Source organism: Eulemur rufifrons, chromosome 28, assembly GCF_041146395.1.
Source record: "Eulemur rufifrons isolate Redbay chromosome 28, OSU_ERuf_1, whole genome shotgun sequence".
Lineage (NCBI taxonomy): Eukaryota > Metazoa > Chordata > Mammalia > Primates > Lemuridae > Eulemur > Eulemur rufifrons.
In genome coordinates this window covers 62,393,937-62,417,533 of record NC_091010.1, presented here as the reverse complement: position 1 = coordinate 62,417,533, position 23,597 = coordinate 62,393,937, and the positions used below count along the sequence as shown (strand labels likewise).

At 47.0% G+C, this 23,597-nt stretch overlaps 1 protein-coding gene across 3 annotated transcripts in view; it reads right to left on the bottom strand.

Moving 5' to 3' along the window:
* Positions 1 to 9,606: 9,606 nt before the first annotated feature.
* The window catches only part of PLPP4 (phospholipid phosphatase 4), a 109,009-nt gene continuing 95,018 nt past the window's right edge, over positions 9,607 to 23,597 (bottom strand). For 2 of the 3 annotated variants that reach the window (XM_069460550.1, XM_069460551.1), the window contains 2 exons: positions 22,398 to 22,568; positions 9,607 to 10,180 (listed from right to left, as the gene is read on the bottom strand). In XM_069460550.1, the coding sequence (XP_069316651.1) occupies positions 9,981 to 10,180; positions 22,398 to 22,568 (371 nt within the window). In that variant the 3' untranslated portion in view covers positions 9,607 to 9,980. The remainder of the gene's footprint in view (positions 10,181 to 22,397; positions 22,569 to 23,597) is intronic. The other variant, XM_069460552.1, reaches the window with a different exon arrangement.

Here is a 23,597-nt window from a genome sequence, read left to right as displayed (position 1 = left end):
CCCCAGTGTTGTGCCACAGGCACTTTCCAGATCTCAGTGCCAAGAAAGAGACCCCGAGCAGAACACAGCAGTCTTGGTGAATTAAGGAGACAGAGATGGTAGTTTAGGAAGACTGAGGCAGCTTTGCAAGGTAGAATACTGGAGAGGAAAGAGCTATGTAAATAAAGGGCTCCGGAAATCTATATGGGTATCTCTTTGAGTTTCTGGCCGAAAACTAAGCTGTGCATATTTAGGGTGAAACTCCACAGGCCTGGGCAAAGAATGTCTGTCTGTAAGCTGTGAGGTGAACAATTCCCAGAGCTCACACAGGACTGAAAGACAGTTTAGTTTCAACCAGCCAGAGTAGAGAGATCAAGTTAAAATTCCAGGGCATTTAGAAAAGACTTCACAAAGGTTGTGCCATTGTAGTAGGACTAAACTAGCCCTAAAATAAAGACTACTTTAAGACCACTCAATAATCCTTAAAAATAAGCCTCCAAAGAATCAATTTGATCCTCAAATAACATTCTACCAGGGCAAGGTCCAACTCGCTTCGCAGGAAGACATCAAAGTTCAGATGTTCAACAAAGTAAAATTTACAGTGTCCAGTATACAATTAAAAATTACCACACATACCAACAAACAGGAAACAGTGACCTATAACCAGGTGAAAAATTAGGCCATAGAAACAGAAACTAAAAACATAAATTCTTAGGTATATTTTTGTCTCATACAGACTCCTGTTCTCACAATTAGCAATTGATTTAATACCTGTCAAACTCTCTGAATATGAAGTTACTCATGTTTATTTCCCACCTGATATACTTAACATCTAATTAACTAAATGTTTACAAAAATTCCTTCGAGACTAGCTGACAGCCTCTTCCTTGGAAGAGCCAAAGGCTGGGCTTGCTTGGATAAGGAGGAAAAAGCTGCTCACCTGTGGCCCATGAGAACAATAAATACCAGACAATTTCTTCCAGGGCATTGATGGGCCCCTTTGTTTCTCGGCACTTCTGAGCTTTGTAAAAGCGTCTCTCTTCCTCACTTCTCTGCCCTCTGCCTAAAGTGGTTTTAAGGCAGAAGACCCAGAAACTCACATAACAAATACTGATGAGCTCCCAGAAGAGGAAAGTAAGGAAATGCAAAAGTGAGACTATTATTTGGTGGTACCTTGGTTTTCTCTATTATTCTTGAGGAATTATGCCAAATGATTTCCTTTTCTTTAATGAGCACATTAAAAAGAGACCCAACATTCAATAACTGATTTTACAAACAGCTACCTAGCACAGCCTGCAGGAAATGCAGTCACCATATCCGTAGAATATAGTCACCAAGAACAGGTGGGAGGAGATTTTTTCCCATCAGAACTTCTAAGCAGTAGTTTGGGAACTTGGACTTTGGTCAGCTTCATAAAAACTGTGATCAATCCAAAGTAAGCCTTGATTTTAAATGTAATCATCTCCTCCCACCCCCCACCACACCTACACCTACCTACAAGGCTCTTCCTGTGTAGAGCTGGGTGCCAAGCAAGGCTCTAACTGGAAGAGGAATGCTTGTTCATTCTCAGAATATGCTGAGGCTCCCTGCATTGCGGAAATACACAATAGCTTCAAATCTTATTATGGTGTGTGTCCTGGAGTTTAAGTGGCTTCTGCAGTGCCTCTCAGTCATGTCATTGTGGGGGTGGCAGTGTTCTGGCCAACAATGACCATGCACAATTTGAGACTGAGCAATCTTTATAATCATCTCACTAGGTTCTGACAGCCCAGGGCTGCATAGGAATGCTAATTAGAAGGGCCGCTCAAGTCATTTCCTAGATAACAAGGGGAAGTGCCTGTGATTTTTCTTCTACCTACTATTGTTCCCTGTGGAGTTTTTGGAGGGAAGTAGTCGCCTCTTCATTACTGCAAAGCGTTAACTTGGTGTGTGTTTTGTTGTTGCTGCTATAGTTTTTTCCTCATCTGAACTTGGCATAAATCTAAGGGTTATTTGTTCCCAAATGGCTCAGGCTCCTCTTAGATATTCGATTAAGATGACTGCTCAATTTCCAAGAGTCAAATATGAAACATATAATAGAATCTCAGTAGTCAGTCTAACTTTTCCCCCAATGTTTGAATTGTCAACATACCCCATATGTACTTGGTCTCTTCTGGCAAGTCTCCAGGCAGGGAGGGAACTCACTGCCTCACTGGGAAGCCCATTTTCTTTTTAGGAAAGCTCTTAAAATTGAAGTCTCTCTTCTACTTATTGGTTCTAATTCTGCCTTCTGCTATGCAAGACACAAGTTTACTCGGTTTGTTTGCAAATGGTAGCTCTTGATGTATCATACTCTGCCCAACCCCTGCAAGCCTTCCCCAAGCCCTGTCAACACTCAAGTGTCCTCCCGTCTAGCCAGTGATACTGCAATAGATTCTAACCCTCTTGGTTTCTTTCTCCTTTTTGCACCCCCCCTTTTTCTGCTTTTTTGTTTTTCTTCCATTCTTCCTTCCTCCTCCTCCTTTTTTTCTTTTCTTTTCCTTTTTCTCTTTGTTTCTCCATCTCTCCTTTCTTTCTTGATTTCTTTCTATTAAAGAACATATATAATTTGGAAACATTGTTCAGAAAAGCACCATCACATGGCTCCACAATTCCCTACTTCTCTTTGGAAGTACTAGACTCAGATCTGCTCCTAGTAAGGCTTGGCTTCCTGCTCCATAAAGACAGAATCTCAGGTCCTATTTACCTAAGGAATCATGGTGAAAAATTTTTTTGGGGGGGTCTTATTTTTTCCAGAATTCCAATATCTACTGGAGCTAGACATCAACTTTCCATGTCATGACACCTCTGCTTTCTTCTGAGTGTAAAATGGATCTGAAAGTCAAGACAATTATTTGGTTCAATTCAGATGATAAACATTTTGGTCTCATGTAGCAACTGACAGAAGAAAAATCTTTTATTAACATAAAACTTTCTGACGAGTGTCCTAAGCCTCCGCATCAACATGAAATTTGCAGACATGGCCTTTGAGTGCACAGTAAGCCTAGTGACCTCTTTGCCCACTAAATTGTAGTGCTCCCAACCTCATTGGGATCCCCAAAACTCCCCATCTGCCTGCAGGTGGATGGTATTCAAGAGAGTAGGCAACTGCTACCACTTATCATGGAAAACTGATGTTGTAATTGTAAAAAATAATTTACAAATGATATTTAATGTGTTTCATTATTGCTTGCAATATTGATGGCGTATTAACTTACTTTCTTGTTTCAATGGGAAACAAACCACAAAGACCTCATTTTTCCCTCAGAGCACATCAAAGTAAAGGCTGATTTCAATGTACATTTATTTATTTATATACAGATATCTGGAGAAATTGGACAGCCACATCCTTACATTTTCCAAAATGACATAATGGGCATCAATGACAGGGTAAAATTGTGGCTCTCAGCCATCAGACAAATTGACGCTGCAGCCCAGCTGTGTGTACACACTCGGGCTGATGAAGGCAGGCCGTGGAATTCAAACCAGCACACTGTGGCGCTTCGCATTCAGCCGGCACCACCTGAGACAAACAGTGTGCTAATGAGGAGGAAAGCTGAATAACATAAAGCTCCACTTCACTGGTTCCAAACATTAGCTGGACGAACAGGGTCCCGTGGCTGTCCTGAGGGCTGGAGGTGAACAAGAGAACCCACCAGGAGCAGAGGAAGCGGCCGCGAAGAGAAAGGCCAGGCTCACACACGCTCCACTCCAGAGGACAGAGACCAGCGGGAAGGGAGGAAGTGGGCCCCCTTCTGTTTCGGGACTCGGACTCACCGTTACCATCCCTTGCCGAGAGCAGTGCCTGCTTTGTTCAGTTCGTGGGATGCAAACTCTAGCCAAAGCTTGTTGAAGAAGAAAAGGGAATGCCTTGGCTCAAGTAACTCAAAAGGCAAGGGCAGGGCTGGTTTCTGCACAGCTTGACCCGGAACCCCAGTGACGTCATCAGTTCACTCCCTCCGTGTATGGGCTCCACCCACAACAGACGCCCCCTCCTGCTGGCAAGATGGCTGCGGATCCTCAAGTTCACATTCCACCCTCACAGCAGCCCCGGCTAAAACAGAGCATCTCTTTTTCAATGTTCCAGCAGAAGTTGTAGACTTGAGTTTCAGTAGCTCTGATTGGTCAGCTGTGGGCCGCATGGTCATCTCTTAACCAATCACTACGGTCAGAGAGATGTGATACTCTGATTGGCCAGGCTAGGTCACATGGTCACCTCTGAAGCTAAGTGTGTGGGGTGGGGCGGAGCGTAGTCCACATTTACCACTTGGACAGGTGGAGCCAGGAGTAGTTCCCCAAGAAAAGCAGAATTCTATCAAGGGAACCAGGGTGCAGGACAGCAAACAAAAATAGGTAACCCCCTCAGGTTAATAAACCTGACTGAAGGAGGTCAGACTTCATGGATGGCTTGGGACTCCTGGACACAACACTAAATGGTGGCTTCACTTGTCGCCATCCCAAAGGAACCCACACGGCCTGAGGATTCTGTAACCGATCAGGGCTCTGCTCTTGCCGGCGGTCATTCGACCATGGCCATTGTTGAGGAACCATGGCTCCTAAGTTGGACTTGTCATGAAATTTAAAAAACATGAGATTATCAAGGACAATCAGAAATGAATTTGTCCTCTTCAGCAGTCAGATGTTTTGAGGACTGATAATATTTAAAATATATAGTAATTGCCTTTAATTATTCTTGACAGCCTGTAAGTTTTCATGTGTTCTTTACCAATTCTTATTAGTGAAACTACTGTTATGAATCATTTTTTTTATGAGGTAAGTTTCCAGTGTGAAAATTGTAGACGTTTCTCTGTGATTTTCTGTTTTATTAGAACTGCCAGGAATCATCATTTCTAAGTTTGTTAATTATGTTGACAGCTCTCCCAAGCATTCTATTACTCTTAATGTAAGACAACTGGGAGAGACTGTGCTGAAAGTCACAGCAGACAAGAGCCTTGTAGCTGATGGATTCATTTAAGAGGCCATGAAACGGCAGTGTATTCTCTGGAATCTCTGTCAGTCACTCCTACTGACTCATAGCAATTCCCTCTCTGAGCAGAAGTTCCCATGAGGCAAGACCCCCCTGGAAGGCAGTCTCAACTGATGGAAGAATTTGGGATGATGTTTACAAAGCAAAGAGGTCCTGTGACTCCCAGGCAGCAGACCAGTGTCAAGTGGAAGAAACAGGCCTGGCTGTTGGCCATAGGCCTGGTTGGCATCGTCAAAGGTGCCATTTTAACCCCTACCCTCTGCTGTTAGAGTAGGAGACTAGGAGTCAGGGTGGGATGCAGGGGCTTGAAGATTGGGTGCAGGTGTTAAAGTAAACAACCCTCAGGCAGATGCTTATTAGGGGGGGATGGTAACCACAGTCAAGAACTGTCTTCAACAGCCTTGTCAGCCATCTAGGTCACCTTACATGAACTTTGGCTAATTAAAATATCATCTGCATTGTGGTTTTAAAATTTCTCTCCCCTTGAAATTGCCATGATAGTTCTGAAGCAACTATATAAAGTATGAAAATGGGAGGGAATACAGTTACTGCCCACATTCTTAGTAAAAGCCAACCCCTTAGCCTTGAATATTCCTCTCCTCAATAAAGAACACTTCAAAAGATCAAAACCACTTCCTTTCAGGGCAGCTGCTCTTTTTGAGCCTGCCCACTACATCCATCTCTCTCTCTCTCTCATACTTTTGCTTTCAATAAACAAACAAACCTGTTTACGTGGTGCATGCTGAAATTCTTTCCTCCCCACGAACACAAAGAACCTAGAGAAACTTCCACAGTGAGGCTGCCAGCATTGCTTCAAGACTACCCACCCCACTCCTAACCCAGCTATTTATGCCACAAATGCCTGACGGCAGATATAGGGGCACACATGAGTGAGAGACAAAGAGAGAACGTGAAATCTTTTCTCATTAGTGCAATTACAACTGGTCAGATTCCCAAGTTTTCACACTCATTGTCTCCTATGAGTCTGACAACCACCCTTGAGTTATGTAGGGCAGGTATCATTGCCATTTTACAGATGACAAGATGAGTCTTGTCCAGGGTCACACAGCCACCTTGGGTCCACTTTCCAGTGCAGCTTGTAGATTTCATCTCAAAGGGATTAAAAGATTGAAGGTCTGCCCTGCCGATACTGATCAAAGACTTTCTGCATGTTAAGTACAGCCACCACTCTTCTCTCCCACTGTCTTGCATAGTTCAGTCTCAGACTCTTAGGCCTGTTTGAAGCCACTGCCCTTCATCCTTCCTGAGGAGTTAAAAGGTAAGGTAGCCAAAGGGCCCTTGAACCTGCCCTTCCCAACAGGGACCCAGAGTTAGTGCAAATGAAAGGCTTTGTGAAGACACCAACCCCCCTCTAGCAAATTTTTTTCTGTGAGTTGGATGAGGCAACTTTTTATTTCAATGTCTTTTCCACTTTTCTTCTTCTTTTATCTGTCAAGTTAGTCACTTACTCTTTGGGGTGAATTGCATTTCCTACTGGAAGGTCCAGTGTTCCAAAGCAGGAATAAGTGTTTGTGAACTGTGCTAATAATGCCACAGTGTACACAACCCAAATTCTGCCCTATCTTCTCCCTGCCATGATTCAGATTGTTGGTTGGTCTTCTGTGAACCCCAGATCGTTCTCTTTAGAGCATTAAGCCACTGTATTGTCAGTCCAATTACTAATCACGGCTTTTAGCCGCTGTTAGTCAAAAGTAGACAAGAGAAGAGACTAAGGCCTTATGAGAGACTCATGTCTGTGGGATTTAGAGGACAGAAATTCTGAAGTCATCTAGTTCAAAGCTTCATGGTGAGTAATCACTAATAGTTTCTTTCTCCAAGATTAGTCAGTAAGAAATAATAAAACCAAGAGCTAATACTTCTCAGGTACCAAGCACTTTTTCTAGTTATTTTACATGCATTGATTCATTTAATTTTTATAGTAACCCACTGAGGCGAGTGCTGTCATTGTCACCATGTTTACAGACGAACAAACTGAGGGTAAGAGAATCTAGGTAACTTGCCCAAGGCCACATGGTACAGCTGGGATATAAATCCGTGGGTTTGAACCTGTGTTTGAGCTAAGATCTGAGTAATTCTAGAGCTGTCACCCTCACTCAGCTATAATTTTCAACCAAAATGTGGGACTAAGCTAGGAAAAGGTATATGGATAGTAAGGAGCAATGTTCCAAAGAGCACAAGAAAGCACTTGTGCCACTGAGCACACGCCTTCCAGCCTTGCCTGGGTGAGATGTGGCAGCCACAAACCTAAGGGGGCAAGACATGTCAAGCTACTTTATTTTCCCTAAATCAAATTAGCTTTGACTCTTAGTGTCCACCCTAACCCCACTGGCCTGGCAAGGAATTCGGGCAGGGTGAACTGCGGGTCTGTCCCTACCCAGCAGCAGGGGAAGGCTCTGGGGACTTAGAAGGAGGAGGACATCTGGGGAGGCCGCATGGTTTTCATTTCTCACCAATTTTCTCACCAAACCCATGTGGTTCCATAAAGGCTAGAGATGCGGCCGCCTCCTCGCCACTAGTGTATCCATCAATCTTTCTTGAGGTTGAGGACCCCAAGGCATGAGGTCCCTCCTGTCTAGGCAAACGACACAGCCAAACCTCCCTTATTGCTCCAGAGACCCTGTGCCCTTTGTGGAAACTGCCATAGTTCTCCGTCCCCTGCCCAGCGTGAGCTCCGTGAGAGCAGGAATGTGTTTTATTCACCGGGTCTCCTCAGCGCCTAAGCCGGAGCCAGACACACAGACTCCTAATTAGTAGTGCATGAAATTAAAACATATGGATCCACATAAACACCTGCCTTTGTGAACCGGCTTCCACTGTTAATTATGGCCCTGAGGATCCTGCCATACACTTCACATTATTATGTCTTTTGTCATTTTAATTACATTTTAATCAAAGCTTTTATGTGGTCTGTCTTAAGACTTTCAATGTAATTATGACCATTAACAATACTCTGTTCTTTGTCACTTTGCAGAGTCCTTCCTGGACATGTATCTTTACATGTAAGTATTTATATTAAATTTACACTTCACGGTCCTGGGTTTTTCGTCATCATTAACTGAAGCATAAACCTTTCACTTTCCTCCTGCTTGTTACTGCAGAACTTGGGTAAAACTAGAATCAAATAAGGACATGAGCTGCATCTTTTTATGTGTGTTTGTTTTTTAAACAGTAGCAAAAGAGCCTTTTCCTGCATTTCTATTTCTGGTTTTATTTCTGAACATTATAGAATGTTTAGTTAAATCTGAATATTGTTTAATTTTCTAATTTTATGTGAATTTGAGCTCTGGATTTAAAATTATGTTTTATGAATTGCTATGATTCAACTTCTCAAGTATCTCACGTTCATTCTCAAAGGTGCTTGCCAGTAAAACTGCTGTAATTTTTAAAAATCGATGGTTTGACTACAGTTGGAAGTCAGTGCCAGCCTTCCCCTCTCCCATTTTACCCTGGGGACAAGCACACGGCTCTGTGCCAAAGCCAGTTTGGAAGACCCTCACTGGAGAGGGCTGCACAGGGCTCCCTGAACAAGATCTTTACGAGGGGTACTCGCACTCCACGGGTAAGCCCGCAGCAGAAATGGCTGATCAAAGGCATCCTGATGCCTCTAACTGGACACCCAGCCCAGAGCTGCTCTGCTGACAATTTATACGGCCACTTGAGCCTTTCAAAATGCAGTCTGTTATGCTAACTGCTGGAAAGTGACACTCTTTGGACATCAAAGATGCATTCCTGGCAGCACCCAGGCCCAGGAATCTATAGAACCACATGGTGTATCATCCCATCAGAACTGCATGAAGGGAATGTCACTGCTTTGATAAAAACAAGCTGGCCAAGGAGCAGTGTGCTATATACTCAGACTGGAAAATGTTAACGTTGACTGGCAGCATTCAACAGTGCAAAGAGCTGAGTAGAGACACAGTGCATTTCTGATTCTGTTCCTGTACTTTCTACGAGAGCCCCATCACCCAGGAACATTTCCTGCTAGATAGGAACAGGAACACATCGCCACTTCAACTCTCAGAGCAGAGCTCTGCAAAACCTGGATCCTAAAGGGGAACAACTCTTACCCTGAAGCCACTTCTTAGCTCCAGTGGCCACCCGGCCTTTCCCTTGAGATGGACTCAAGGCACGAGTTTCCTCATCTATGAGATGAGTCGCACCACCTCCTGCAGAGGGGCCAAGGGAGGCCCTCCTCCCAGAACAATTCACTGTAAGAGGCTGAGCTCCCAAACTGGTTCCCAAACCGAGACTGGAAGGTTGGAAGGCCATTGTGCCCAAAGCCCCCAGACAACTGCAGTGACCTCCCCTGACACACGCACTCATGCATCTTTATGCTCTTTGCATTTGGTGGAGGTCTATGCATGACGTCGTTCATCTCATTTGCTTCTAGATTCAATGATTCAAAAAGCCCTGGAGATGTTAAGGCTGTAGCTCTGAGTTTCACATCATTTCAGAGACAAATGCTATGAGAAGCTGATGGCTCAGGAAGCTTCTCAGCCTTTCTTCCAAGCTCAGCGCCTGGAATGACCTACAGACAGAGCTGGCTTTGGGCTCAGCTGTGAAACCCACTGCATCTCTGAATGACATTTGCCGCACTCGGCGGCCAACACCAAGCCTTCCAGGTGGGAGGTTTTATTATGTTTTACAACCAGGAAAACACAGGACGGTGGCTACAACAGCAGACATTTCGGATAGAGGGATCGGCTGAGCTGCCCAACCCCACCCTTGCAGCCTCCTTCCACACGTCTCTCAGAGAATGTTCCTGGTGTCCTTCCCTTGCAGACGCAAGAATGTTGAAAGTAGACATTGAAAGTAGCAGGAATACCAGGGGCGAAATGGAAGCGGAAGAAGGATAACTTTGAGAAATAACTGATGAGAAACACACTACAGAAAACCGTTTCTATCGTGTTACGATGTCAGAATCAGGGTGGAAGAGCGTGCCTGGGGCTCAGCGTCCGTCCTCCCAGGACACTAGTCATACGGGGCCTTCGGTGATGCCCTCCAGAGGTAAGCTGGGCGCGCTGTCGGCAGTGGGCCTCTCCTCTTTCTTCAGCGAGGGGGGGACTCGAAGACTGACGTAGGGTTTATGGCAAGCTGTGTTGGCCAGAGGCGGGTAGTGCTGTCTGTAGCAGATGTATGCAAAAATGAGGCCAATGACTCCGCCCACAAAGGAATCTATGCAAGAAACAGCAGAACAGGAGACACGGGTTACTAGTCATCAAATGTGGCCAGTTATGTTTCCCAGAAAGCACTTTCCCCACCTGTTCCAGTAATTTGTTTGCTTACAAAACCCCTGAAACACTAAAAACAGAGAATCAATGCTGGAGGCATAAATCCTGGTAGCTTCTGCAAACTGTCACCATGTCTAACATTTAAACATTAAAAAAATGAGCACTTGATTCTCTCTTCCCTTTATTTCTTTAACTCACATCTAAGCATTGCATCAACTTGGATTTGTATTCCTGATTTTTAAAATCAATTCTAAATTCTGGAAGATTTCAAGCCATCTCTACAGGATCTAAATATCCTTGGGGCCATAATTTCTTTCTCTTTAGCAAGTTCTGTCCAGAGTCCTGCAATATAGCTGGTGTGCCACAGAAAGCCAGCGGGCATGCTGGCCTCCACCTTGCGGTAAAGTGGTTTCTCAGGGATGAAATAAACCTTCTGAATCACAAAGTGCATAAAGCACTTTACAATATGCCTGTGTTGGCAAACTCAGCAGACCTCTGGTGGGAGAGGCCCAATCTCTCCAATGAGCTACAGCTCTCACAAGAAGGGGGCAGATGAGGCAGGAGGGCACATCTGCAGGGGAGACAGGCCCGCCACCCCAGGGCAACCCCTTCCAAAGAGCACGTTCAGCTGGTGCCCAGTAGAGACCCCATGAAAGCAGCCCACCCAACAGCCCTCGGTGTGTATGTGTGTGCATTTAAAAATGTGTCTATGTATTATTCTTTCCAAAAAGGTCCTCCTCTAACAAAAGAAATTTGGAACTGTTCAGGGTGCTGCAAGCCATTCTCCATTGTGGGGTTTCTACTTTCACATGTATCATCTTGTCAAATCGCACAAACTTCCTATGGGCAGGTTGCATCAGCCCCATTTTCCCCAGAAGAATTGGGCTTGAACCCTGGTGTCCTGACCCAGTAGCTGTGATGGTCCATGGTGCTGTGCTGGCTCATTCCAGGGTTCACAAGCATGTCACGCTCTGAGGTCCCAGCCTTCAGAGTGCTGCAGGGCCATGGGGTGAAGGGTGTGTCCACCTGGGGGCAGGTGAGGGGCAAGGGTTTTCCTTAATGATCAGTGCTCAGGGTGGTAAGTTTCCCAACACTTCCCAATAAACAACACACTGTGCAGACACTTCAGTTGAATCACAAGCCAATTCTCCTGTGTCTCCTGTAGGTGAAATTATCAGTGGCTGTCAAGGAAATGTATTCTTAAAGAAAACAAACTGCTCAGTGTTTAGACAGGTGCATTACGCTTGTCAGTTGCTTTGTGATTCTTGGTATCCAGGCTCAATCTAGATCTATCAGAATAATTTTTAAGGATGGGGAAAATATTTTTGTATTTCAGTATCTTTTATAGGATTGGATCTACCTTCAGCATTTCTAGTAGTAAAACATAAAATGTTCTATAATAAATAGGTTTTGGTTCTTTTAAATAAATATAGTAATTTAGTGCATGTAATGTTATTGATCTACAATAGCAAAACTGGTAAAGAAGTATAAATAAAAGAAAAGCTCCTTTATTTTAGACATTTCTGTGATGGCGGCATGAACCTTGAGTGCGTGCAAGACTCTACCATCTGAAATCTGGACACAGCAGCTAGTGACGTTCCCTCAAATACAAATATTAATAGATGAGGCCACTCTTCTGCTTGGTTGAATCCTTCCCACTGCTCTTGGAGAACAACCAAGCTCCTGTGTCATTCAAGGCCGCATCCCTGGCCCTGCCGGCCATCCCAGCCATCTCCCCCTCCGCATTCTACCGAAGCCACAGTCTCCCTTTCTGTTCCTCAAATACACCTGCTTCTTCCCCTTTTGGAGCTCCACATGTGCAGTTCCGATCTGCATTCCTGGGAATTCCTTCTCCTCAACCCCTTCCCAATCAATTTCTATCATATTTCAGAGCTCAACTGAACATCACTGTGCAATGAAGCCTTGCCTGACCTCCAGACCAGACCAAGTCTCCCAGATACACACTTTGATAGGCCCTCCCACTCCCTCCCTGCGCAATCAGAGTGGCAGATAATGACAAAGCGTGCAACTGGTTAATGTTTAATCCTAGACTCAAAACTGCGAGGGCTGGCTGTCGATTCTCTCAACACCTCGACCAGCGCCTTGCTCACAGCAGAATTAAGTCCGTTGAGGGAAATGGGCACATAGTAACTTGGGGCTAGATTCAGTTGCCATCCTGTGTGTCCTTGGGGGAACCGTTTTCCCCCTACGCCAGTCCTCTCCTTTGCCTCATCAGTTACACGGGAGCATTCAACAAGTGTACATGGCTGGGATGCCCTCTGGTAGGAGCACTTTAGGGATCTGATCCCCTGCATCACCCTACTGAAGCCATGCATTGAGAATATTTGGAAACCCTGCCAGGGCACACCTAGAATATAGGCCATTTCCATGATTGGTATAAAACATCACTTAGAAACAAAAGTCATTCTAACTGGTGAAAGAGAGAGACTGAATAGTAGTCACTGCTTCTTCTCCATGGGAGCTCAAATCTAGACAACTGATGCGTGACTGTGCGGCCACTACCTGGAAGGAAGGTAAGGAATACACATTAATGCCTGCTCAGACTGGTGAGCAAGCACCCAGGTTGGAGGGCAGGGGACGATGGTCTAGAGACAGCAGTGAAACCAGGATGCCACGGGCTTCAGGCAGCAGACCCATCCTGACCCACTCACAAGACCAGAACTGTTGGACGTGCACACGTGCCTGGGGCCACAGTAAGGTAACCAGCATCTGCCCTCACCCCTCACCCCGGAATCACACGTGCTGAGGATCCTCAGGCTAAGACACTGCAGCCCCCACCCTCACCCCCAGGGTCAGTCACTTCATCTTTCTGAGCCTCAGTTTCCCTATGTCTCAAATCTGGTTCTCAACATTCATCTCTTGAGTTGTGATGATGATTTAATAATTTATTACTTCTAAAGGTTATGTCATACAGCATGTCAAAATAAGACCTAAAAACAACATCCATCACTCCTATTCATATACTGTTCCTCTCATATCCCACTCCAGGACTGCTGGGGGCTCTCTGGTCCATCCCCTTCCTTCTCGTACAGCAACTCAGCAGTCTACAGTTCTCACCTCTTTAGCACGGCTATATGTCCACAGCATTTTAAATAAACTTTTAATGAACTTAAAAAACATTTGTCACTCAAGAAATTGTAAAGCAATGTGTACCACGAGTTCTGGAATGGGACCACAATGAATAATTAACATGATTCAATGAAGTTGCTCAAATGAAGAATCTCTTCACTTAGCCTATAGCCACCAGCCTATAAAATGTGCCAGGGTTTTTTCTAGTTCAAGGTCTTAGAGTTGCACTATTGTTCTGTTTTTTCCTCTGACCCCAGGAAATAGCCCCATGGGGCGTTATTTTTATTAGCATCTAAAATGATCCACAACATCGGTGTTTGAGCCACTGACTATTGGACAGACCAAAGAGCAAAACCTACAAATAATACCACTCAACATCCTATTTCTGTAACACGGTACTTCTTTAGGTGGGTCATTGACCAAAAGATATCAGACCATTCTCTCTGTATCTCCCAGGTTTACTGATGTAGTAGCATGCATGGAAATAGAGATTGCTGCCAATTCTGTCTTCTCATCTAATGGAATGAGTGCCAAGTGGTATCGCAGGGGCCACGGGAGTGAGCAGAATGTAACAAGGGCAGTGAAAAGTCTAGCCAAGCCACCTTCTCGGCAAAGTCATTTCGGGGCTTTGTTTATTACCAAGGTGGTGAACGAGATCCCAAAAATAACTTATTTCATGAAGGAGCTTGTCACCAATTGCCTCAAGTGGGCTACTGCTCTTTTGATAAAATCACATTCACATCCTGTTAACAGAAAAGCAGGCAGGGGATGAGTAGGCCTTTGTCGGGGAAAAATCCACTTGAAATTGACTTCACCCCAAACATGGTAGCCTACAACTGGTGGTCTTAAAAGGGAAATAAATGGATCCCAGTGTCCCTGGAATACTTAGCATTGATGTCATTCATTTAACACATGTGACTTGCATGTGTATCAGGTATCAGGCATGTTGGCCAGGCCCAGGGCAGGAGACAAGCCCCTGCCATCCCAGAGGTTACAGATCTAAGGGGCAGGACAGACATTCCACAATGACAGCTCTATCGGTGAGCTGCAGCTGTGATGAGCACCACAGGGAGAAATGCAGGGGTCTGTGAGCTTGCCCAGCAGGGGGACCTGGGCTAGCCTGGACCAGGCTTTGCTGACATGACCCTTATGCTGGACCTGAAGGATGGGCCAGACTTGACCAGGGGAAGTGGAGGGTGGAGGCAAGGAGGGCACCGCAGTTTCCCAGGCAGAGGGAAAGGTCTGTGCCAAGGTGCCAGGGAAGGAAGGGGCTCGGCAAAACTGAGAAACTGAAGGGAGGCCCGTCTTTTAAGAGAGGGGTGGTGTCTCTGTAAGACTGCAGGACACACGCTGGCCAGTCACCTGGTGTGGGCCGGGACAGAATGTTTTGCACATCCCTTTGGGACTCCGTGGAACCCTCAACATGGATCAGGGCCCAGTCCCCCTCTGGGCTACCAACTGTGCACCCTGTCGCCTCACACCTGCCACTGGAGTTGTATCCCAGTTCCAAGCCCAGCATCCCCACTAGATGGCAATGTCTAGGGCCTTGCACTGCCTCATACAGATCCATTTCCCAGAGCCCAGCGGACTTTTTATTCAGTAAATGTTTGGTGACCTGACATGAGCTGAACAACGTCTACAAGATGCACTAAAGAATCAACACCACCAGCCACAAAGGTCCACCTACGGTATGGTTCCATTTATGTGCAATGTCCAGAACAGGCGAACCCACAGGGACAGAAAGCAGATCAGTGGTTGCCAGGGCCTGGGGGAGGGGGAATGAGGAGCGACTGCTAATAGATGTGGGTGACGAAAATGTTCTGGAATTACATAGTGATCGTGGTTGCACAACTCTGAATATATAAAAACTATGGAGTTGAAACTTTTAAAGTGAGAATTTTATGGTTGAGAATTATAAGAAAGCTGTTCTTTAAAAAAAAAAGAAAAAAAAAAAAGAGAGGGACCAACAGCAGATGAGCTCCCAGGTAAGTGGAGAGAGGGACTCTGACTCAGGCAACCTGGGTTGAATTGTTACCTATGAAATGGGCACGGCCGGGCACGGTGGCTCACGCCTGTAATCCTAGCACTCTGGGAGGCCGGGGTGGGAGGATTGTTTGAGCTTAGGAGTTCGAGACCAGCCTGAGCAAGAGCGAGACCCCATCTCTACTAAAAAATAGAAAGAAATTATATGGACAGCTAAAAATATATATAGAAAAAATTAGCCGGGCATGGTGGTGCATGCCTGTAGTCCCAGCTACTCGGGAGGCTGAGGCAGGAGGATCCCTTGAGCTCAGGAGTTTGAGGTTGCTGTGAGCTAGGCTGACGCCACGGCACTCACTCTAGCCTGGGCAACAGAGTGAGACTCTGTCTCAAAAAAAAAAAAAAAAAGAAATGGGCACAATTTCATAAGTCAAAGGACAGGAAAGGACGTCAGGAGGTCTTGCATACCAAGGTACCAGTTTTTGCTCACCTGCTCTGGCACAAAAAAGCAGAAAGGCTTCTGAGGAAGTGCTGCCAAACCCCCATAGGAAGGCATCTCTCACTGTCACCATGGCAACCTCCAACTTCACTGAGCTGGCTTGACTTGGGACCTTTTATGCCTTGGACTCCATGACCCCCGATACTAGGGCAAAAATCAGCTCTGGCAAACTCAACAACTCTAAGATTTTTTGTTGTTGTTGTTCTTTTTATCCTTTCCAGTGATTCTACTACTGTTGAAGCTTCCTGTTTTAGTGACTTTGAATCTCTGTGAAGGAACTTAGGCAGCAGGAAAGGTGCATAACCTACCGGGTATACTGTACGCTGGACGGGCAACAGCCACGTCTGTTTCACTCCGTCAATACCGTGTCTCCAGCATTCACGTCCCGTAGCACACAGGCACAAGAGACATGAATGAATGATTAACGTGTGATTTTTTCGGGGTTTATGTTTAGAAGGAAAGAACTTGCAGAGAGCAAGGCTAATTACGGTAAGATTAGTGTAAAGAGCAAAGGATACTTAGTAAGAAAGGAACATGGTTTAGTCAAAATCATTCACGCATTCAGCACATATTTATACAGCACTGTTATGACGTGAACTGTGTCCTTTCAAAAGACATGTTGAAGTCCTAATCCCTGGGACCTCAGAATGTGACCTTATTTGAAAATAGGGTTTTTACAGAGGTAATCAAGTTAAAATAAGGCGACTGGAGTGGGCCCGCATCCAATATGACTGATGTCCTTATAGAAAGGAGAAGTTTGGACACAGAGACAGACACCCATAGAGGGAAGATGAGGTGAACACACAGGACAACGCCGTGGGGAGATGGGGCAGAGACTGGAATGATGCTGCCACAAGCCAAGGACCATCTGGAGCTACGAGAAGCTGGAAGAGAAGGCTCCTTCCCTTGCAGGTTTCGGAGGGAGAGTGGCTCTGCCAGCACCTTGATTCCACACTTCCAGCCTCCAGAACTGTGAGACAACATGTTTCTATTGTTCTAAGCCACCCAGTTTTTGGTACTCTGCTGTGGCAGCCTTAGGAAACTAACACAAGTACCTGCTATGTGCCATGTCAACAAAAGAGACCAAAATCTCTGCCTGCGCGGAGATTATAGTCTAGTGCAGGGGCAAAGCAAACTCTGTGAACCTGTTCATCTACGTATCGCTCTAGCTGCTTTTGGGTATTACAGCACACTGAGTAGTTGCAACAGAGATCATATGGCCACTGAAAGCCTCAGATATTTACTATCTGACCTTCAGAAAGTTTGCAGACCCCTGCTCTAGTGGGTCGGGACAGACAGTAATTAATGCGTAATAAATTACTTAGTTTGTTAGAAGGCAGTAAATGAGTAAGGGGACACGGGTACCGAGGATGGGGAATGGACTGCGGTTTAAGTGGAGTGGTCATCACAAGACCAAGAAGGTGACACCTGAACCAAGATTAGGAGGGGGAGAGGACAAGCCATGCCCGTTCTTGGAGAAGAGCATTCCAGGCACAAGAAGGAGCTCGTGCAAAGGCCCTGAGGTAGGATGGGCCTGGCCTGTTCAAGGAGCAGCAAGAAGTCTATGTGTTGGGGTGGCACGAACAAAGGAGGACAAGTAGCTTGCAAATAACATCAAAGAGGCACTGAGGGACCAGATCTTGTGGGCCACTGCAGGATGCGGACTTTGATGCTAAAAGAAATGGGGAATTACTGGAGGATTTTTGCAAGAGCAACATGTGCTCACTCACAGCTCTAAAGGCGTGAGGAATAAAGGAAGAGGGAGGGAGACTGGTTCAGAGGCTTCTGCAATAATCTGAGCCATGGAGGATGATGGCTGGGCCAAGGTGGGGAGGGCGGATGGAGGGTGACTTGGGGCTACAGGCCGCTCACACCCTCCTGGGCACCAACCCAGAGGTGGGTGGACCCACATGGGCAGTCAAGGCTCAGAGGTTCCCAGACAGAGCAGAGTTTGGCAGCTGATGATGAACGTGACTGCTGGCCCTGCCACACAGAGCAGCCGACTGCGGAAGGAAAGCGAGGTGAGATCAGTTCACTTGGGACCCACGATATCACAGGCAGAATCTGCGTTTTTGTTCTACCCAAGGCTGGTGGGGTTTTGGCACGAACAATAATATAATTCCAAGGGCTCCTTTTTAAGTCGCTTCATTTAGAAAATCTAGAGATTGCTTCTGACAGCCCGAGGGAGGTCTGGTTAACAGTGTGTGTCCCTCAGTCGTGTGTGTGTGTGTGTGTGTGTGTGTGAGAGAGAGAGAGAGAGAGAGAGAGGGAGGGGAGGGGGGAGAACTCGAGAGAGAGCTGGGCACTGCCGAGTGCCTTCAGGCTTTGAAGAGAGGGCTTCTCCAGAGGGAACAGCTCTGCCTGGCTATTTTGAGGCCCGAAGGCTTTTGTGGCACATGCAACAGTCCAGCCCCCAAAACACCAGCACGTGCAGCATGGATAATCTCCTGAAGTCTGGTAACTATTGTACACGCAAATTCATTTCAAATCACAGGCCCATCACGGCCCCTCGGGCAACGACAGCACTGACAGCCATCCGGAACACTCCAGCCCAGTCAGACGAGGTGTGTGGCTGACGGACAGGGACGCTTTCCAACCTCAGCCAGGTGGGAACGGACGTCCGTTTCTTTCCTTGAGACCTGTGTTTTTAGATCACACCCAGACGGAGACTGAGATGCTCTTTCTTACAATGAAACACCACTCAGGCACCCAAGGCTGCTTAAAATGACCCTCACTTAAAGAAACCAGTGTTGGCTAACAGGTCATCCCCAAATCTGAAGTCACACGAGGAGAGCGTGGGTCCAGATGCAGGGACATGAGGGACAGAGGGAGCCTGGTGTCATGTTCAGAGACGGAGCAAACAGCAGGTTCCTGCCACTCGCAGTGGCGACTCTCCGCTGACCAGACACCAGAAACACACAGGGTATGTGTATAGAGAGAAGATGGTTTCAGAGACACTCTCTGTTTTTTTCTCTAGCATGGGAATTCCATAAGTTGTAGTGTCTAAAACACGTGGCTAATCACAAAAATGTGCCCCTTTGTGAGGCACTGGCTTTGCAGTTAGTACCATCTGTGAAACGCCCCAGCTTCCAGCTGACCTGAAAGCCAGCGTGTCATGGGGACACGGGAGCATCAGCCACACAGAGCTGTAGTATCGATCCGGCTGGTTTTATTCCTGGGAAAGTTCTGCTCAGTGTTTCTGGTGTCCCTCCCCATGCCACGGCCTGTGGTCCCATATTTTCCTCATTTAATGCAACAGCAGACTTGAGGACTTGGAGTGGGCCAGGGAGGCAGAAAAGGCCAAGGGGTGTCAGTAACAGAAAACGACCTTGATCGTGGACAGGGTGAGCCACTGGAGACCACGGGCTATTTACGGGTTATGAACGTGTAATTGAGTAATGGGATGTATTTCCGCACTAGGCACAGTTCTATCAAAATTGACGTGGAGTCATAAAACCTCACAACATGCTGTGGACTGGAGTTTTGCTGATGTCTCTGGGGATGCCTGTGAATTCCCACCACGATGGATGACAGCCCCCCGCCCACGGTCATGGGCAGCTCAGTTCACAGAAGAAAAACAAGTTATTTGTCTTAATCAGGCGTCCTGCCTCCAACATCCACCTACACATCAGCTGAAGACCTCGCTGTCCATCCCTCCTCCAAGCTGGAAACCTTTGCAGCCTCCGTGATTCCCTAATAAAATGTCCCACTCCCCAGAACGCTGCTGCTTCTTACCACGTGGCAGGGGAAAGAAAGATGGAGCTGAGGTACGACGTAGGACAGGGATTCTCCACCTGGGCAGCACTGACACTGGGGCTGGATAACTCCTTATTATGGGGCAGGGGTGGCCTTGTGCATCGTAGGATGTTCAGCAGCGTCCCTGGCCTCTGGCCCTCTACCCAGTAGATACAAGTGGCATCTACCCCGCTTTGCCCCGCAAAGTTGTAACAACCAAAAAGTCAGTCTCCAGACATTGCTAAATGTCCCCTGGGAGGTGTATATATATACAACCTCTTTGCCCCCCTAGTTGAGCACAACTGGTATAGGCAGTGACGGCCTCATGAAGGGGTGTTCACATAAACTGAGCCTGACTCAGAGCCCATTAGAGGATCCAACGAAAGGCCTGCTCCTCTCCTGGCTGGACAGAGAATGGCGGAGCTGAACTGGTACGTGGGCCATACTAATGACCTGGACCAACGGATGCATGCTTGGTTTTGGCTGCAGAAGTCTACCATGACATGGTTTCAGTTTAATCACCAAATATGGCTCTAAACATCACTGAACATACATTCTCTTGCTTTGCTTTCCTGTCAGCCCACAGAGCATTAACATTCTCCCTACGCGGCTCAACTTCCTCGCTGTGCCTGTCGGGTAGGATGGTTCTGAAGCTCCACTTGCCAGCAGGCCGTGAGTACAGCAGCTGCATCTCGAATCCACCATCCCCTCAAGCCAAGGGCTGTGATTCTGCATTCTTTCTCCATGGCCACATTACCCTGTCACCGCTAGGGAATGAGTGACACGACAGGTTAGGGCCAGCGAGTGCTTAAGAGAGGCCAACCTGACGTCTTAGGTTTACAGTACAAGATCACTATGCAAAGGCTCTTACCGACTTCCAAGATAAAGGAAAAATTTATTCAATTCTGAAACCCTCAATCATTCCCCAAATCCAAAGTGGTGGAATAAAAGTGAAAACCCAGCATTCAGAGCTTACAAATTCATAGCTTACAGATCCTGTTTCAAAAATACGACTGCCTCAAAGTCAGTTGTTCGGGAAACAGAACACATCCTTTCTTTAAAATGATACAGTAAGCAACGATGATGCCAATTTGCATTTGTGTAGGACATTTTCATTTACCAAGTACATTCAGAGCCTTTATTTCATTCAATCTGTGAAACAGTTCTGTGAAATATTGGGGGATTATTGTTCCCGTGCTCAGAGAAGAAACTGTGGCTCACGGGGCATAAGTGAGAAGCCGTCCATCAAAGGCCGTTCGGCGCATAACATTCTTCATGGGGAAACGTCCTAACCAGATGGGCAACAGTGATTCTGTAAGAAAATATTCCTAGGTCCCTGGGTGCACTATACATGCCCTTGCTGCCGTGGGCTCAGCGACTCTCTCCGTCCTTCCCTCTTGGGATGTGGCTTTGTATTATCCAGAACTTCATGCAAGCCACTGGTAAAAACAGAGAGCGAGGGAGAGCTCAGGCCCAGCCCCCACCAGGAGGGCCTCGGGCCTTGGTCAGCACTCGGTGCCTGCTGCATCCCGCTGTCCAAACCCTGCATCAGCGTCTCCTTCCCTGCACCCTCACCCTCCAGCCCAAAGCTCTGCTGGGGCACAGGACACCTAGAGCAGGAACTCCAGGAGGGGGCGGGGTGGGGGTGGGGCAGTGCTTTGGGGAGCAAGAGGTCCGGGAGAAGATGGGGTGCAGCGAGGAGCACCCCTCCAGCCTCGCCTCTGCCTCGCTACCACTGTACAAACCCCTGGAAGAGGCGAGAAGAGGGCAGTCCCACGAGGCAGCTGGCTGCAAAGACAGAAAGAGGCAGGAGTGGGGCAGTGACCTGGAGCAGCAGGACAAGAGGACAGGAAGAGGAGGTCCGAGTGACAAATGACAGCGGAAAGGCACTCGTCGAGGGCAGCTGGATCTAGGCACATTTAACTTGCTTTGCGTATTTAAAGTTGACACATACAGTGAAGCTCTTCACCCGCACTTCTCAGACTTCACCAGCAATGGCAGGCTTGCTTGTTGATCTTGAAGATTCCTGGCCACCACCCCAGCCCCAGCCCCAGGGAGTCCAACTCCTAGCTCCGGGTGGCCTGATCAAGGTGATCTGAAGATTGCCCTTGGGTAGCCCTGCCCTAGACCCTGCTGCTCCCGGAGGCCACATGTCCTGTGGATGTCACCTGTCTCTGCTCGCTGGTTGCTGCTGCAGGGAGTGGTTGTCTTTCAGGCAGACTGTGAGCTGCAGTTTATCTACAGAGGGACATGGCATGCTTCAGTTATATTGCAGGAACAAGTTCCTCCCTTGTTTTGAGTTATTTTGATTTTTATCAAATATCCCAGGAGTGATACATGTAGGTAAGCCTCACCCTAGTCTTGCATCTGTGACTCGGAATGTTGCTGGAATCAATCTGTGGCTGGACACACCTTCTGGAAGAGCATCTGTGGTGAGGAATATGTCCCTGTAGCCTGGATTTGATATGTGAAAGGAGCCAAAAGCTGCGAGGCATCAAGTCTGAGGAAGGAGGGAAGTGATCCAGCAGGAAAATCACATTTGGGTCTGAGGCCAAGGGTGAGCTAAGCCCGGGGGCCTGACACCTGACAGGACTCAGGCAAAGTCTCCTGGAACGTGAGGAGGAGGACGAGCTCCCATTCTACCCCCAGGAAGGGCAGCATGAAGGCCAGAGCTCACCTGAATAGGCAAATTTGCTACAAAATTGTATCTGCTCTGTCAGTCCGTCCACCCTGGTTTCTGACCATCGATCGGTACTTACTCTGAATTCCCCGCCCCCCGCTGCTCTCATCAGCACATTCCTGTGTGTGTCCCCAGAGGAGACAGGTGGACCACTGTGAGGCCTGGGCAGGGACTCACCTTGCCAGTGATGCTTGTAGTCGCACATGCGGGACAGAGCGATCATCATGGCGCAGTACAAGGGCAGGATGGCGGCACAGAGCCGCCAGCTCTTCCCCCGCCCACTCTCGGTGAAGCAGTGCAGCTTGCCCGCCAAGTAGAACGTCGTGAAGCCAAGGCCCGAAAAGGCAACTGCCAAAGAGAAACAGCAGGTGTTACTCTAGCAGGTGGTGAGTGGCAGGGACTCAGGGTGTCCTGGGCGTCCTGTCTGCCATCCTGCACACCCCCAAGGCCAAGCCCCGGTTGGCACGAGACAGCATCTAGGCAATCTGTGCTCCTGCTAGAACCAGGCTGGCATGAACCTTTCAATGATGAGAATGATCTTCTAGACGCGCAAGTGAACAAAACCTATTCTATTTCATTCATTCAACAATGACTGAATGGGTATCTCCTTGCTAGACAGGCAGCGTGCTAGGCGTGGGGTGAAAGCACAGTCTTGCTAACAATCTAACAAGAAAAATAAATTTCTGACAGCCACTTAGAGTAACATGAACTTTGTCCCTGAGGTTAGTAACACAAATATCTCTTTTACAGAGGTAGTTACCTAGCAATTAAAAGAAACTGAACAAACAAAAACAGGTGCAAATCTTCATTAACATTCACCAGAACTGGTCTACTCATATTCCAAAAGAGAAAAGAGTTTCCAGGAGAGGGGAAAAAAGAATAGACTGTCTGATGGACTGTCATCAAAAATTCACTGCCCATAAAAAGGTTTTTCTGAATTTGTTTAAATAGCCTTAAAGAAGATCCTGAGCGGACAGGAGGAGTGCAAACTCCCCAGGCTTCCTCAGGAAGAGACAGTACCAGATGCCTCCCACTATGGAGAGGAAAGAAGAAATTAATTTCTGTTATCAATCTACTCTGTGAAAAACAGAAGGAGCCGACACCAGTTTCTCAGCCGTCTTCTGCTAATGGGGCTACAGTCACAAGTCCCCCACCCTGCCTGCCCTAAGAGAGTCAGCCTCGTTTGACCTCAGGGTGGCACCTCTCTTTATTTTCTGGCGCTGTGACCTCTCTTTCTCCAGGAGAGAGAGTAAATAAACTTTGTGCTTCTTTCTATCCTAAACTCTGTCTGAAAATTCCTTCTCACCCACATACAGACTTCACCCCCTGACACGGGGAATAAAGATGCATCAGACACTATCTCTGGCATCAAGAGGC